Raw genomic sequence first — 17,308 nt, 5'->3', positions numbered from 1 at the left:
ACGAAAAATAACTGCTATAAAATAAGTCAAACGACAATAACTGCTATAAAATAATGTCAAACGAGAAATAACTGCTATAAAATAATGTCAAACGAGAAATAACTGCTATAATATAAGTCAAACGAGAAATAACTGCTATAAAATATTATGTCAAACGAGAATAACTGCTATAGAATAATATGTCAAACGAGAAATAACTGCTATAATATTCGTATCAATATCAGAAAGTACGCTCTTGTGTGTGACCATATCCAAACTCCTCTCCCCACATTGCCATTATTCAAATACCATACCCATCAACATATCCCCCTCCGTCCTAACTAATTACCTCTGATTTGCATTCAGATTACCTTCAATCTTTTCACCTGTACTTTGGCCGCTTCCTGTCCCTTCCCCCGTCTCTCTGTCTTCTCCTTTATTTTACGCGTAGGCAAGACAGAATGTTTCTATATATTTATCATCATTTCCGACGGTAACCAGAAATTGTTTGTCGTACCGTGACGCATTTTTACCATTTTTGTTCACAATTCGAAAAAAAAAAGGGTAAAATATTCAAGCTATGTAACACACAAACACAAAAGAATTTATCCCCTTTTTCACGGAATACAATGTGATGTAATGCATTTGGCAAACAACAACGAACATAGAGGTTGTGGAAAACATACTAGATAGGCAGGGTAATCCCATAGCGATGTTGTAGGAGGAAGGTAGTGATGGGAATCATGGTCAGGGGTTTGTCATTTTAGCTGTGTTGTAGGTTATAGTGTTGGTGGTGTTGTAGGTTATAGTGTTGGTGGTGTTGTAGGTTATAGTGTTGGTGGTGTTGTAGGTTATAGTGTTGGTGGTGTTGTAGGTTATAGTGTTGGTGGTGTTGTAGGTTATAGCGTTGGTGCTGTGGGTCATGGGGTGTCATGTAGTGAATGATGTCCCTTACGATTCATGTCTAAGCCTTAGTGACAAGGATCATGCCAAGTGTTCGCGGGTACTTCCGTCGTACTCGAGGGTCGCCCCGTCGTACTTGAGGGTCGTCTCGTCGTACTCAAGGGTCGTAGCGTCGTACTCAAGGGTCGTTAACACTATCCTCAAGGGATTTAAGTTGAGGATCATACAAACTTCTGCAGAATCATATCTTAAGAAATATAATTACATGATACGTCTAGGCTCAGATAAAAACGCTAGTTGCAGTATTCACAAACTCTTTCCTGATTTAAATTCCCGCACGCACAAGACTGACGCTGCAAGAGACTTAACATTGTATCACAGATAAAAATTATACAGAATTTTAAATGGAGTTTGGCGCGTCGAATTTTTTCATTGGCATTCGTGTGCATTGTGTGGCGGCGGTGAGGCGTCGAGGCGTCGGGCGGCTGCTGGCGAGACGGTCGCGGAGGTGGCGTCTAATTTCTTGTTCCGCCGCTCGTGGACGTTTTATTACTCGCGTCCGACGAGACGGGAGGCGCCCTGAGTTACGTACGGAGGAACACCTCCGCTCCTGCTTCTTCCTCAGTGTCTTGTTGCGCGGTCCGTGGACGTTTTGTTCCTAGCGTCTGACGAGACAAAAGGTTGTCGGCCCGTGGAGCGTGCGGAGGAATACCTCTCCCTCCGCCGCTGGTGGTTCTTGCTCCGACACTACTTTACATGGCGGAAGATATTGTTGGCGGGTGACGGGGCAGAAGGCCCAGAGATGCTGATAAACTCACCAGCCCAGACTTCAAGGTGTCCGCACCACACCACTACGGCCGAAGAAATTGTCTGCCCGTCTTATTCATCTTGGGAGAGAGGTGAAGACTTAAGAGGGTCAGACGTTGCTGGGTGAGGAGGCCTGGTTGGTAAAACATAGTTTTCACAGGGTTGGTCTGGAAAGGTATACTTCAATTTTCTTTACCTGTGTCAGTTTAGAAAAAGCATAATGGAAACCAACACAGAAAAAGAAAACTGAAATCGAAAGAAAAAAACATAAGATAAAGCAAACTCTCTATGGTTCTTTCCCATTCTACCTCCATCTCGGATGACAAACTTTTTCTTTTTAATCCCATGCCTCTCCGTGTCACCTCTTTCCATATATCATAACTCTCTCTCTCTCTCTCTCTCTCTCTCTCTCTCTCTCTCTCTCTCTCTCTCTCTCTCTCTCTCTCTCTGGCCACAAACGAAATGTCTAAATGGAGTATGCTTTTGAACTTGCGCCTGTTCTTGCTCGTCTATCCCGTTTCTGTTTTCAAAACTAAAACCTTCCCATCTTGGAAACATGTTCCAACTTCAAACCATTCCAACTATCGTCTTGTTGCTTTGACTTCCGTCATTTCCAATATCATTGAATGCCTCCTCAAGTTTCATTCCCTGGTACGTCTTAAATCTTTCAGTCGCCCGTCTGATCGTCAGGCAAGGGAAGGACCACATCTGATATTCTCGCTCATCGTCTCCAAGAGTCTTTAGAGAATCGTATGTTGTAGCCCTTGATATAATCTTTTGACAGGATATGGTATCGAACTCATTTTCGAACTCCCCTCTTTTGGCATTCCTCCTTCACAGTGTTCCCTCCTTCCCGGCTGAACGAAGTTCGTGACTTGCGATGGGTGAACCTTTTTCCCTCTTTCCCTATCCACCCAAAGCGGTGTCCCTTAGGGTTCTGTCTTGCCCCTACATTCTTCCTCCTTTTTGTCAACCATATCCTTCAACTTATATCCAAATGACTGTCATACGTTGACGACTCTGTACCGAATTTCTCTAATTCTCTTGGGTCCGATCCAATCCTTCTTGCTTGATCTATGTCTCGACTCGTCACAACTTCCCCTGTAAACTCAGACACGAGCAGGATTTCCCAAGAAGCGCAGACTCAACCTGGTTAAGTTTAATGACGCTAAAACCCAATTCCTACCCATTTTTCCATAACCCCCCCCCCCCCCTCACAACCTTCCCATCTGTTTTGATGGATATGTCTGTAATTCCACTACTCAACACAAAGGAAATACTTGGTATTACTGTAATATCTAACGTGTCTTGCAAGCCCAGCTCGACACATATAGCCCAGTACGTTACTAAGAACTTAAGATGTCTCTTCACACTTCCAGGAAGTTCTTTTCTTCAAAACCTCCGCATTATGAGACCTATTGCTTTTTCCTTCTTCGGACGCACCAAAAATATTCGCAAACTTTCTCATTACACCACTTTTTTTTCCTGTCATTCTTCTACAACTTGGACAAGTATTCGAGCGACAACAGAAACTCTCAGTACGAATCACTTAAACATCTTACACATAATCCCCTACAGTACTTACAGTACTTAAGGAACTTTTCCGTACCAACCTCGAGGAGAGGAAAGATAATTTGAAATTTATATGTGAGGTTGCAGACGACAAACTTGGGTCCATTCTTCCTCGTTTCTTCCCCGTACGGTGTTATCTGGTCATTTTTTTTTTTCTCTTTTATGTAACTAATCTCACCTTCACATCACTTTATCTCGTCGATGCAGAGAGAGAGAGAGAGAGAGAGAGAGAGAGAGAGAGAGAGAGAGAGAGAAAATCATCGTTTCCTCGTCCTCACAGTGATTCTGATCACTGCAAACCTCTAAAAGGAAAGAAAAAAAACTGAAAAAGGACAAAGACTGAGACAAAAGACATATTTCTTGCTAGATATCATCCATCTGAACAATCGGGTCTTCATCTCTCAAGCCTGGTTAAGCAAATCGTCTTACTAGAGGTCCACTGTGACCAATATTACTCTTGTCTTAGAGTAAAACCAGACAGATCAGGCAGTGACCTAAGCTACACTGTGTTCACAGCGAGTCACTGTTTCTCATGGTAGACGGAGCAGCGAGACCTATAAGACACTGCTTCTCATTGTCTTATCACTTCAAACACGAGAGAACGGCTCTTTAGCCATGATGGTGCGACCTTGCGAAAAGCGATATGGCACTTGGGCATAGAAGTACGACCTCTGAGCACAACAGCACGACCCTCAGCTCGACAGTACGACTCTTGAGCATTACGGTACGACCCCTGGATATGAGGGGCTGGATCTTGGCTTGGCTTTAAAGGTTAGTACCACCTTCAGGTCCTGGTATCGTTCCAGTACCACCTAGCGGGTTCTGGAATAGTTCCAGGACCACCATCAGGTCCTGCTATCGTTCCAACACCACCACAACCAGGTCCTGGTAGCGTTCCACTACCAAACAGGTCCTGCTATCGTTCCAATATCACCCTCCAAGCTCTATCATCGTTCCAGTACCACCAACCAGGTTCCAGTACTTCCAGAACGCTCTGGTATCACTGCATTACCACCACCACTTGGTATCCCTCCATTACCACCGGTACCCGAAGGATCATATGAGAGGTGGTGAGGCTCGGGTATTATCCCTAGTGTAAACTGGGAATAGCGAAGGGCGCCGATCACCTCCCAGTAAGACGCCTGATCCCCAATACCCAGCCAGTGTCAACAGAATATTTCGCTCCGCCGTTTGCTTCCTCGCTAGCTACCCAGGCCAAGCCGGCTTACAGTGTCTTAAGTCATACGTCTTTACGCGTATCCGTGTGTGGTGTGTGTGTGTGTGTATGTGTGTCAATATGTCCAGATGGCTGGGCTATATAAACATGGTCGTGTTTATTCATAAAAGTAAACAAAATTTACACTTTACTGAAGAGTGAAAAATGTAGGCTTCAAATTTCGACCTAATTTTCAAAACCAGACTGTATAAAACATTTAGGTCCTTTATTGTTTATTTCGTAAGGTAGATATTATAACCTTACCCTCTCATTCCCACCTTTATTGAGCTTTATTTCTCAACTGCAGGATGAAATAAGGTCACTTACTTTATCTTTGTCCTTATGTCAAAACGATGTTCAGTTTGACGACTCATTAGCGATACATTTTTAAGCCTGGGTTTTCAGGTGTTATGAACACGTGCGAAGTTGTAGTACAGGAGGAGAGTAATGTAAACGACGCAATAATCCACGTCTCAACGCCTCACACAGCTGGTGGGTGAACGTCTCATACCCACAAGACGCTGGCCACGGTAAGGTCAGGGAAAATGATGAGGTGGAAGGAGATAGAGGGTTGTTAAATCCCCCCCCCCCACCCCCCACCATCGCAGGGTCGTACCGTCGTACTCCAGGGTCGTACCGTCGTGCTCCAGGGTCGTGCCGTCGTGGTGCTTAAACGATCGTGCCATCGTCGTGCTCAAGAGCGGTACCGTGCAGTGGTGCTTAAAGGATCGTACCATCGTACTCAAGGGATTGTAAGATCGTGCTCAAAGACCCGTACGACTAAGCTTGAAGGATCGAACCATCGTGCTTCAAGGATCGTACCACTCGCCCGTAGAGTTAGTACTTCCTAATGTCAACAACTCCACCACTCCACATCCGCTCTCTCCAACTCCACCCCGGCCAAAATGAAAGAAAAAAAACAAAATACTAGCCACTCCTCCCCCAGCTGGAGCGGGGCTTGGGCGGCCTGGGGCAGGCTAGGGGGTAGCGCGAGGCGGTGTCACCACCATAAATGAACACATCACATCGCCTGTCCTTGTACCGGAAAAAGAGAAGATTAAGACGGGGTAATTTTTCCCTTCACCAACGGTTGTGCCAGACGAGGGATAGGGGGGAGGGGGATGGGGGGGAACAGGAGGAGGATGAGGGCGAGGACGGGGAAGAGAAGGATGAACAAGAGGAAGAAGAGAAAGAGGAGGTGGGGGGGGAAAAGAAGAACAAAAGAAAGAGGAGGTGAGGGGAAGAGAAGAAGAAAAGAAAGAGAATGAAAGGAATAAAAGAATATGAAGAGGCAGGAGACACTAAACTACAAGAGAAAAGTAGAAAAACTACAAGAAGAAAACGTACTTCTAAAAACAATTACGATTTCCAGTCCAACTGTTTAATAACCAGGTGTAATACAAGATTACGAGGAATGTCTTCGGACGATATAAGATGCGAAACATTAATATGTCTGGCATGATCAGGACTTCCCTTAGAACCTTGACGGGGTCATCCTTAAACGAGTGTTCTGCGCTGGTTTCAGGGGCTTTCCTCTACCCCTGCAGCCCGGCCCGCCACCAACCTCCCCTTATGTAAGTCTTGTCCGCTTGGATGTCTGTACCTGATTACCTATTTGCACTGTATGGGGAGGGAGATTTACACTCGTAGGGCCCCGTTTCGTGTATGTGTATGTGTGTGTGTGTGTGTGTGTGTGTGTGTGTGTGTGAAGATTTCGATAGAATTTCGATAGAATTTCTGAATTCTAAACAATTGAGAAGCTACGCTACCTATCGTCACACCTGCACAGTAAGAATCTAACATTAAAATATCGACAGGTCTGCGTTTAAGAAGAGCCCGCCTTCCATATCTCGCCACCCCACTGTGTTAAAGCCTGAACAGTAACCCATTACCAACACACTACCTCCAAGTGCTTGATGTGCGGTCGACACCGTTAACACAATACGTTCCAGGTCCCGGCCCTTGTCATAACAATTGTGACATGACAGACTGTGAAAAAAAAAAAAAACGACCTCCATAGCAATAACTGTGACATGACAGCTTGCCTTTAGCAAGGGGAGGGAGACAAGGAGACAAAGAGGAGAGAGAGAGAGAGAGAGAGAGAGAGAGAGAGAGAGAGAGAGAGAGAGAGAGAGAGAGAGAGAGAGAGAGAGAGAGAGTAGTAAAACCTTGTCATATGACATGACACTCTCTTTGTATCGTGAGTAACCTCACTTTATTGCTTTATTACTCTAGAAAAATGATTATCTTACGATTTAGCAGAGAACGTGTGGAGCAAGTTAGGTGGAGTAGTGGTTGCTGTACGTACTGAGATGTTCAAGCATTCAGAGGCTTCTTGAGCACGACGGTACGACCCTTGAACACGACGGTACGACCCTTAAGCACGACGGTACGACCCTTGATCACGACGGTACGACCCTTAAGCACGACGGTACGACCCTTGATCACGACGGTACGACCCTTGATCAGGACGGTACGACCCTTGAGCACGGCGGTACGACCCTTGAGCACGGCGGTACGACCCTTGAGCACGACGGTATGACCCTTGATCACGACTGCACCTCCCTTGAGCACGAAGCTAGTGCGATCCTTTCGTATGATGGCGTGATCCTTATGGGTCAGGCTGAAGGTCATCTCATAATGTTTGAGAATCGTACCGTCATGCTGAAGGAGAGCGCGCGCGTACACACACACACACACACACAAGTACATCCCCGGAAGAGGATTTATGGCTGGTGATAGTGATGCACTGATCACCACCTCACAAGAAACTGATGGCCAAAACTCCACTTTCTTCAGTGGGAAGAATAATGCCCCTTGAGGATAAAACCGGGCAGGACCGAGATGAAAGATGAGCACAATGAAAGAGATAAACAGTGGTTCACTCCAGCCAGAGGCTGATTCATCTCTCCCTTTGCCTGGCCGCCTGGAAACCTTCCAGAGCTGACTGGAACGCTTGCAAGGCTGACTGGACCCATTTCAAGGCTACCTGGAACCCTTCCAAGGATGTCTGGATGTCACGCAAGGCTGTCTGCAACCCATTCATCTTTGCTTTAACCTCTCTGTGGTTGCCTGGAACACCTCCAAGACTGAGAGAAACTCTTACAAGCTTCCTGGAACCCCAATGATGCTTCCTGGAATCATTGCAATGTCATCTAAAACTTTGTGAGGCGATCTGGAACCACTTGAAGAGTGTCTGGAACTACTACAAAGGATCCCAGAAGCCTTTACCAGAAGCTTTCTGGAACCCACACAATATTACCTGGAACTTTTGAATTTTTCAAGCTGGCCAAGATTTTCCGAAGACTCTCTGAAACCTTTGGAAAAGACTGCCTGGAGTATATGCAAGGCTGCTGGACTTCCTACACGGCCTCATCCCCAATAGCAACGCGGGCATAGCACGTTGTTCCAGCACTAATGACACCAGGATCGAACTCATTGTTTACGTTCTCATTTAGCACCTTACTACCACAGCAGCAGATAACTACCAAACATAACTACAACTACAACAGAGATAATCACCATCACCAACAATTGTAATACATTTCCAGTCTACAGCCACGTCCCCCCTTTGGACAGATACACCCCATCATTCTAATGGTAGGGTACATCATGGTTGTGATGGTAGTGGTAAATGGTAGGGTACATCATGGTTGTGATGGTAGTGGTAAATGGTAGGGTACATCATGGTTGTAATGGTCGTAGTAAATGGTAAGGTACATCATGGTTGTAATGGTCGTAGTAAATGGTAAGGTACATCATGGTTGTAATGGTCGTAGTAAATGGTAAGGTACATCATGGTTGTGGTGGTCGTAGTAAATGGTAAGGTACATCATGGTTGTAATGGTCGTAGTAAATGGTAAGGTACATCATGGTTGTAATGGTCGTAGTAAATGGTAAGGTACATCATGGTTGTAATGGTCGTAGTAAATGGTAAGGTACATCATGGTTGTGGTGGTCGTAGTAAATGGTAAGGTACATCATGGTTGTGGTGGTCGTAGTAAATGGTAAGGTACATCATGGTTGTGATGGTAGTGGTAAATGGTAGGGTACATCATGGTTGTAATGGTCGTAGTAAATGGTAAGGTACATCATGGTTGTGATGGTAGTGGTAAATGGTAGGGTACATCATGGTAGTGGTAAATGGTAGGGTACATCATGGTTGTGATGGTAGTGGTAAATGGTAGGGTACATCATGGTTGTGATGGTAGTGGTAAATGGTAGGGTACATCATGGTTGTGATGGTAGTGGTAAATGGTAGGGTACATCATGGTAGTGGTAAATGGTAGGGTACATCATGGTAGTGGTAAATGGTAGGGTACATCATGGTTGTAATGGTCGTAGTAAATGGTAAGGTACATCATGGTTGTGGTGGTCGTAGTAAATGGTAAGGTACATCATGGTTGTGATGGTAGTGGTAAATGGTAGGGTACATCATGGTTGTGATGGTAGTGGTAAATGGTAGGGTACATCATGGTTGTGGTGGTCGTAGTAAATGGTAAGGTACATCATGGTTGTGGTGGTCGTAGTAAATGGTAAGGTACATCATGGTTGTAATGGTCGTAGTAAATGGTAAGGTACATCATGGTTGTGATGGTAGTGGTAAATGGTAGGGTACATCATGGTAGTGGTAAATGGTAGGGTACATCATGGTAGTGGTAAATGGTAGGGTACATCATGGTTGTGATGGTCGTGGTAAATGGTAGGGTACATCATGGTTGTGGTGGTCGTAGTAAATGGTAAGGTACATCATGGTTGTGATGGTAGTGGTAAATGGTAGGGTACATCATGGTAGTGGTAAATGGTAGGGTACATCATGGTAGTGGTAAATGGTAGGGTACATCATGGTAGTGGTAAATGGTAGGGTACATCATGGTTGTGGTGGTCGTAGTAAATGGTAAGGTACATCATGGTTGTGGTGGTCGTAGTAAATGGTAAGGTACATCATGGTTGTAATGGTCGTAGTAAATGGTAAGGTACATCATGGTTGTGATGGTAGTGGTAAATGGTAGGGTACATCATGGTAGTGGTAAATGGTAGGGTACATCATGGTTGTGGTGGTCGTAGTAAATGGTAAGGTACATCATGGTTGTGATGGTAGTGGTAAATGGTAGGGTACATCATGGTAGTGGTAAATGGTAGGGTACATCATGGTAGTGGTAAATGGTAGGGTACATCATGGTAGTGGTAAATGGTAGGGTACATCATGGTTGTGATGGTAGTGGTAAATGGTAGGGTACATCATGGTAGTGGTAAATGGTAGGGTACATCATGGTTGTAATGGTCGTAGTAAATGGTAAGGTACATCATGGTTGTGGTGGTCGTAGTAAATGGTAAGGTACATCATGGTTGTAATGGTCGTAGTAAATGGTAAGGTACATCATGGTTGTGATGGTAGTGGTAAATGGTAGGGTACATCATGGTTGTGATGGTAGTGGTAAATGGTAGGGTACATCATGGTTGTAATGGTCGTAGTAAATGGTAAGGTACATCATGGTTGTGGTGGTCGTAGTAAATGGTAAGGTACATCATGGTTGTAATGGTCGTAGTAAATGGTAAGGTACATCATGGTTGTAATGGTCGTAGTAAATGGTAAGGTACATCATGGTTGTGATGGTAGTGGTAAATGGTAGGGTACATCATGGTAGTGGTAAATGGTAGGGTACATCATGGTTGTAATGGTCGTAGTAAATGGTAAGGTACATCATGGTTGTGGTGGTCGTAGTAAATGGTAAGGTACATCATGGTTGTGATGGTAGTGGTAAATGGTAGGGTACATCATGGTTGTAATGGTCGTAGTAAATGGTAAGGTACATCATGGTTGTAATGGTCGTAGTAAATGGTAAGGTACATCATGGTTGTAATGGTCGTAGTAAATGGTAAGGTACATCATGGTTGTAATGGTCGTAGTAAATGGTAAGGTACATCATGGTTGTGGTGGTCGTAGTAAATGGTAAGGTACATCATGGTTGTAATGGTCGTAGTAAATGGTAAGGTACATCATGGTTGTAATGGTCGTAGTAAATGGTAAGGTACATCATGGTTGTGATGGTAGTGGTAAATGGTAGGGTACATCATGGTAGTGGTAAATGGTAGGGTACATCATGGTAGTGGTAAATGGTAGGGTACATCATGGTTGTGATGGTAGTGGTAAATGGTAGGGTACATCATGGTTGTGATGGTAGTGGTAAATGGTAGGGTACATCATGGTAGTGGTAAATGGTAGGGTACATCATGGTTGTGATGGTTGTGGTCAATGGTAGGGTACATCATGGTTGTAATGGTCGTAGTAAATGGTAAGGTACATCATGGTTGTGGTGGTCGTAGTAAATGGTAAGGTACATCATGGTTGTAATGGTCGTAGTAAATGGTAAGGTACATCATGGTTGTAATGGTCGTAGTAAATGGTAAGGTACATCATGGTTGTGGTGGTCGTAGTAAATGGTAAGGTACATCATGGTTGTAATGGTCGTAGTAAATGGTAAGGTACATCATGGTTGTAATGGTCGTAGTAAATGGTAAGGTACATCATGGTTGTGGTGGTCGTAGTAAATGGTAAGGTACATCATGGTTGTGATGGTAGTGGTAAATGGTAGGGTACATCATGGTAGTGGTAAATGGTAGGGTACATCATGGTAGTGGTAAATGGTAGGGTACATCATGGTTGTAATGGTCGTAGTAAATGGTAGGGTACATCATGGTTGTGATGGTTGTAGCAATGGTAGTGGTGGTGACATGATTATAAGGTATAGCACGGATGATGATGATGATGGTAGCAGTATGAAGGTAATGGGGGAAATTCCCCTGATGACATACGATGATGGTACCATCAGTTAAGGGGTTGGAGGTGAGGTGGTTGGTGGGTGGTGGATAAGTGTACACGGGGGAGCAAGTGTGGGGCGAGATGGCTGGCGGGGTTAATATATTGTTTAGTAATGGTAAGGGAGAGTCATTACCGTGGACACTGGGGAGATGATAATGATATACATTACTATACACATCAGTAATGGTCTTGAAAATGGTTCTGTTTAGATGGTGTTGTGTCGACTTGTGGATATTGTTCAAGATCCTACTTAATATTCACATACTGTAAATGAATGAATAATGCCCATGAAATAATACGAATAACAACATAGAGAGAAAATAAACCTTAATTATCTTTCACTAATTAAAAACTGGGCCAAATTGTTCTGAAGACATTATATATATATATATATATATATATATATATATATATATATATATATATATATATATATATATATATATATACACCAGTGGGACACATATCAGTTGAGAACACGATAAATAACTTGAGAAATATAAGATGTATGTGCACATATAACTTCTTAAAAAACAGAAGAATTACTTAAATAATCTGAAGCCATGAAAGACATGGGTCAATGAGAAATACTGACACCATTAGTTTGGCAAGGTCAGTGATATTAATACTAATACTAATACTAATAATAATAATAATAATAATGATAATAATAAAGGCAGAAAAAATTGATTTTTGATTACTGTCGTCAGCAATAGTGACAATCTCGCTATTAACCTTCGTTAATCTCAGCAGCAATTTGGTCGTTTCGTGTGATTTCCGCATCTTGTGTGGTGGTCCCTGCATGTTACGTGATTTCTCTGAAGTTGTGTGATTACTTTGTGATTACTTTGTGATTGCTATATGTTGTGTGGTTACTGTACGTTGTGGGATAACTGTCTGGTGTAATATTACTGTGTACCGTGTTATTCTGTGTGGTAGCTGTATGCTGTGTGGTGGTTGCTTATTGTATGATGGGTGTATACTGTGTGATTACTACATCTGGTGCAATTACTGTATGTCGTCTGGTGATAATCAAGGATACAAATGAAGGTTTAGGGAATCCTGAGCAACATGAAAAAGAAGCGGTGACTCTTATGGTATAAAGTAGATATATAACTGATAAGATAAACAAATGTTAACAAAAATACGCAACAAACACATCCTCTCTTACGTTATAACGACTTGATGAAACAAGTAGAGAAACTAGTTTCTACTAATTCCGAGACCAAGGTAGTTTCGAATTCATCATTTGCATGAATTTTGCATCGAACATGAAAAAGAAAAAAATCTATTGTGAGAAAAGGTCTCTGATGAAATTGGTACCAACTGAGAGACACGAGAGAAACTCTCTCTCTCTCTCTCTCTCTCTCTCTCTCTCTCTCTCTCTCTCTCTCTCTCTCTCTCTCTCTCTCTCTCTACTTCGTAAAGGGCTTCTGATGAGACAAAGAGACGATGAAAATCTCCCAAGCCCAAAAATCTAATATTACCTTCATTACAGAGGAGTTTATGATGAAGAATCAGCGTTCATCATAAGGCTCGAGAAACGAATGGTGGACCAACAGAAGCGTTCCTAGCTATCTTCACAGCTCGGCTGGTCTAAGGTGATACAACATCCTGAGATTCACACGTGTACGTGGCCTCTCATGTTGTGAATCACCACTGGGAAGAGAATATACGTGTCCATTCCTATTGCAACACCTATCGCGATACAGATAAATACGAGCACCTGTCGCGATATAATGTAAAAAGAATATCCATCGTGATAGAAATGAATAAAAACGAATCATTATCGCGATATAGGTTAATAAAAACTATATACAATCATGTGAAGAAATCAAAACGAATCCTTATCACGAAATAATTGATTAAATACGAGCCCTTCAAAGTGGTTTGTTGGGCAGTTCTTATAACAGTCTGCCTCACGAGATAACACATTCACTGCAGTATAAACCTACCTTAACATATGATCAGTAGGAGGTACGATTATCCCCCGCTACGCCTCACGAACACAGGGGAAAGCAAGGAAAAATATAGTCATGCACACACAAGGTTTTTCCTTGTTCTGCGCATCAGTCTGTGTCGGCCGTTACGTCTACCTCAACCATCAAACACAGCTGGACGACTCTGGCTGTCTTTATCTCCCATGTGAATTTTCCTTCATTATTTAATTTATGGGAGAAGTAACGCCCTTGTAAATCCCTCAAGTTTTCAGAGGATTTTTTTCCCCCCGAACGGCTCAATGTATTTCAATTGTAATGGAGAGAGAACTTTTAATTTTTGGTTCTTGATGTCATCATTTTTCTTCCCTGGTGTGATTGCTATCGGAATCAATGCCTCACAAATCACACACCACACGTTGAAGTATTCCTACACATCACGCTACTCATGCCAAGACTACGGATACTTAAGAATAAAAAACAACCCACAAGACATGAAAATGGCATCTGTATATACAACACTGGTGAAGGGCAGTTTCCGAACAGAGAGAGAGAGCAACAATTATGTGGGAGGTCACCGGGTATTCACCGAGGTCAAACATGGTGATCAGACCACTTGGAGAGGTCATTCTCTCTCTCTCTCTCTCTCTCTCTCTCTCTCTCTCTCTCTCTCTCTCTCTCTCTCTCTCTCTCTCCAGCACGCCCACACTGCCTCACCTACAGACGGTAACACTTACCCAGGACCACTTCGAGTAGCTCCTCCACCCTCACTTGGGTTATCCATCTCCACTTGATCGTTCCTTCAGACCCGTCCTCGAAGTGAGCCATCATCTTGTACACGCCAGCGTCTCCGTAAGTGTGAGTGACTTCGTACACCACTCCCACTGATTTCACCCAACAACTCGGTAAATAACTCGATCCAGTATTGACATCACTACCAGAGGACATCAGGGTGAAGTTCGGACACCTTCCTCGGGGCGTGGGAGCACGGATGGAGCCTTCGCTTGGCGAAGAGTTCACCTTCTGTCCGTCAGATGTCAGGTGCATCTCTTCTACGTATTGGGATCTACTGTCGAAGACCTGCTCACTGTCTTCCTTCGTCTCCGCCTCCTTCGTGGCTTCTCGCTCGTGAGAGTCATCCTCCGGAGTCTGGTCTGACCCTGTGACCTCTTGGGAAGAGAGGTCATCAGCGGCGGTGACCAGAAAAGTGGCAGAGCTGCCATCCCCAGCTTCAAGATAAAGTCGACCGTCTCCCGACATACCTGAAGAAGAGAAGATTAAATTCTATAATTCTTTGAAAATCACCTGATGTGGATGATTATGACCAAGAGATAATCTAAACAATCGTCATGAATTATCATGTTCCACTTTATGATACATCATGAATTATCATGTCCCACTTTATGATACATCATGAATTATCATGTCCCACTTTATGATACAAACCAAAAAAAATATATGACAAAAATATGATACTCATATCCGACGAGGAGGAAAATTACATGAATGTGTGTGTGTGTGTGTGTGTGTGTGTGTGTGTGTGTGTGTGTGTGTGTGTGTGTGTGTGTGTGTAAAAGACGAGGACCCCATACAGCGAGGAGCGCCATGAGACAGAGAGAGAGCAGTGCACCACCCGGTGCGGGCGAGTTGCCGACGTGAAAACATCATCACCAACACCACCATTACGGAAGACGCCAACGTTGCATCATACCCGGAGCCGTGTGTTCCTTAGGGCAAGCAGAGCCGTGTGTTCCTGAGGGCAAGCAGAGCCGTGTGTTCCTGAGGGCAAGCAGAGCCGTGTGTTCCTTAGGGCAAGCAGAGCCGTGTGTTCCTTAGGGCAAGCAGAGCCGTGTGTTCCTTAGGGCAAGCAGAGCCGTGTGTTCCTGAGGGCAAGCAGAGCCGTGTGTTCCTGAGGGCAAGCAGAGCCGTGTGTTCCTTAGGGCAAGCAGAGCCGTGTGTTCCTGAGGGCAAGCAGAGCCGTGTGTTACTGAGGGCAAGCAGAGCCGTGTGTTACTGAGGGCAAGCAGAGCCGTGTGTTCCTGAGGGCAAGGAGAGCCGTGTGTTACTGAGGGCAAGCAGAGCCGTGTGTTACTGAGGGCAAGCAGAGCCGTGTGTTACTGAGGGCAAGGAGAGCCGTGTGTTACTGAGGGCAAGCAGAGCCGTGTGTTACTGAGGGCAAGCAGAGCCGTGTGTTCCTGAGGGCAAGGAGAGCCGTGTGTTACTGAGGGCAAGCAGAGCCGTGTGTTACTGAGGGCAAGCAGAGCCGTGTGTTACTGAGGGCAAGGAGAGCCGTGTGTTACTGAGGGCAAGCAGAGCCGTGTGTTACTGAGGGCAAGCAGAGCCGTGTGTTCCTGAGGGCAAGGAGAGCCGTGTGTTACTGAGGGCAAGCAGAGCCGTGTGTTACTGAGGGCAAGGAGAGCCGTGTGTTACTGAGGGCAAGGAGAGCCGTGTGTTACTGAGGGCAAGCAGAGCCGTGTGTTCCTGAGGGCAAGCAGAGCCGTGTGTTCCTGAGGGCAAGCAGAACCGTGTGTTACTGAGGGCAAGCAGAGCCGTGTGTTCCTGAGGGCAAGCAGAGCCGTGTGTTCCTGAGGGCAAGCAGAGCCGTGTGTTACTGAGGGCAAGCAGAGCCGTGTGTTCCTGAGGGCAAGCAGAGCCGTGTGTGTTCATCTCTGATCCTTCCTGTCTGTACATTATGCTAATGTCTTCGCCTCTTCGCAGGCTCCAGCGGGATTCAAGACACCACCGAACTACACGGACCGTATGAACTACCACCGTCTGTTGCTCGAGACAGTGAAATACAAAGCTGAGACGAACACTCCTACAGTGACTGATGATGGAGACGATATATTTGCCTCAGTATTTTCTTTTAAAGGGGAATTAAGGCCATGAATACGACGGTACGAGTCTTTGTTACTCTGACCTATCCTGGCCTTTGATCTGGCCCTTTAAGTCTCAGGTCATAAACTACGTCGTCATCCTCAAGAATCTTATGGTCGTACCGTCGTGGTCAAGGGTCGTACCGTACCGTCGTGGTCAAGGGTCTTACTGTCGTGGTCAAGGGTCGTACCGACGTGGTTAAGGGTCGTACCGTCGTGATCAAGGGTCTTACCGACGTGGTCAAGGGTCTTACCGTCGTGGTCAAGGGTCGTACCGACGTGGTCAAGGGTTTTACCGTCGTGGTCAAGGGTCGTACCGACGTGGTCAAGGGTTTTACCGTCGTGGTCAAGGGTCGTCCCGTCGTGGTCAAGGGTAGGTTGTGCCCTCGTGCTCAAGGGATTAATTAACCTTGCAACCCCCCCCCCCCCTAAAAAAAAAAAAAGAGAGGCAAGAAAGATTCCATCAGACAAAATCCCTTTTTATAGGCAACCACGAGAGGGGAGTACAACACCCTCGACATCATCCCCCTCCAACACAGAGCCAGTTCCTGTGTGACGCGCCACCGTCTCAAGACGTTACAAGCCAAGTGTACAGCGGAACGAACCCAGCGTCCTTCGCTGGGAGGGCGTGGGCGCCAGACAGCGCACAGATAAGAGAAAAGGGACGGGGGTCCACGCAAGATGGGTATGTCAAGGGAGGGAGGTGGGAGTAGGGTTTGAGCAGCGCGGATAAAGAGATTAAATGTTGTGAGAGGCTCGGTGTAGAGATACAGATGTGATGTGAGAGTGTGACTAATTGCAAGGGCGGTGAAGTGAGAGAGGGACCATTATGAAATAGACTGTCAAGTCGGGATTAAATGGCACGGGGAGGAGGGAGGGAGAGATACATAGACAGGGAACGAAATGTACAATATTTGCGACGAGAAATGGAGGAGAGGGAAGATATGTGTGGGTTGCGCTGAGAATGTATATTGAAATAATGTGTACGTTATCTGATGGCAGCGCACACGTCCAGATGGATGGTACGAAAGTGGTTTAATTAAAGGTTTACGTACGTAGGAGTATGGCGGAGATAAGAGAGTCAGCATTATGACAAGATGCAACACTGATGCTTCAAGACGTGGCCACCGGATCCGATTTACACACTCGCTCCACCAAGTGTGTTTCTTTTTTTTTTTTCATGCATACGCTTACG

The 17,308-nt window shown here is 45.0% G+C and overlaps 1 protein-coding gene across 1 annotated transcript in view; it reads right to left on the bottom strand.

Annotated features, from left to right (window-relative positions):
- Nucleotides 1-17,308, bottom strand: part of LOC139758805 (uncharacterized) — a 150,848-nt gene that overhangs the window by 48,790 nt on the left and 84,750 nt on the right. The window contains exon 4 of the mRNA XM_071680624.1: nucleotides 13,975-14,499. Coding sequence (XP_071536725.1) covers nucleotides 13,975-14,499 — 525 coding nt within the window. The remainder of the gene's footprint in view (nucleotides 1-13,974; nucleotides 14,500-17,308) is intronic.

This window comes from Panulirus ornatus, chromosome 31 (genome assembly GCF_036320965.1).
Source record: "Panulirus ornatus isolate Po-2019 chromosome 31, ASM3632096v1, whole genome shotgun sequence".
In the NCBI taxonomy this organism is placed as follows: Eukaryota; Metazoa; Arthropoda; class Malacostraca; order Decapoda; family Palinuridae; genus Panulirus; species Panulirus ornatus.
The sequence above is the reverse complement of the archived record's forward strand: the minus strand, read 5'-3'. Positions and strand labels throughout refer to the sequence as shown.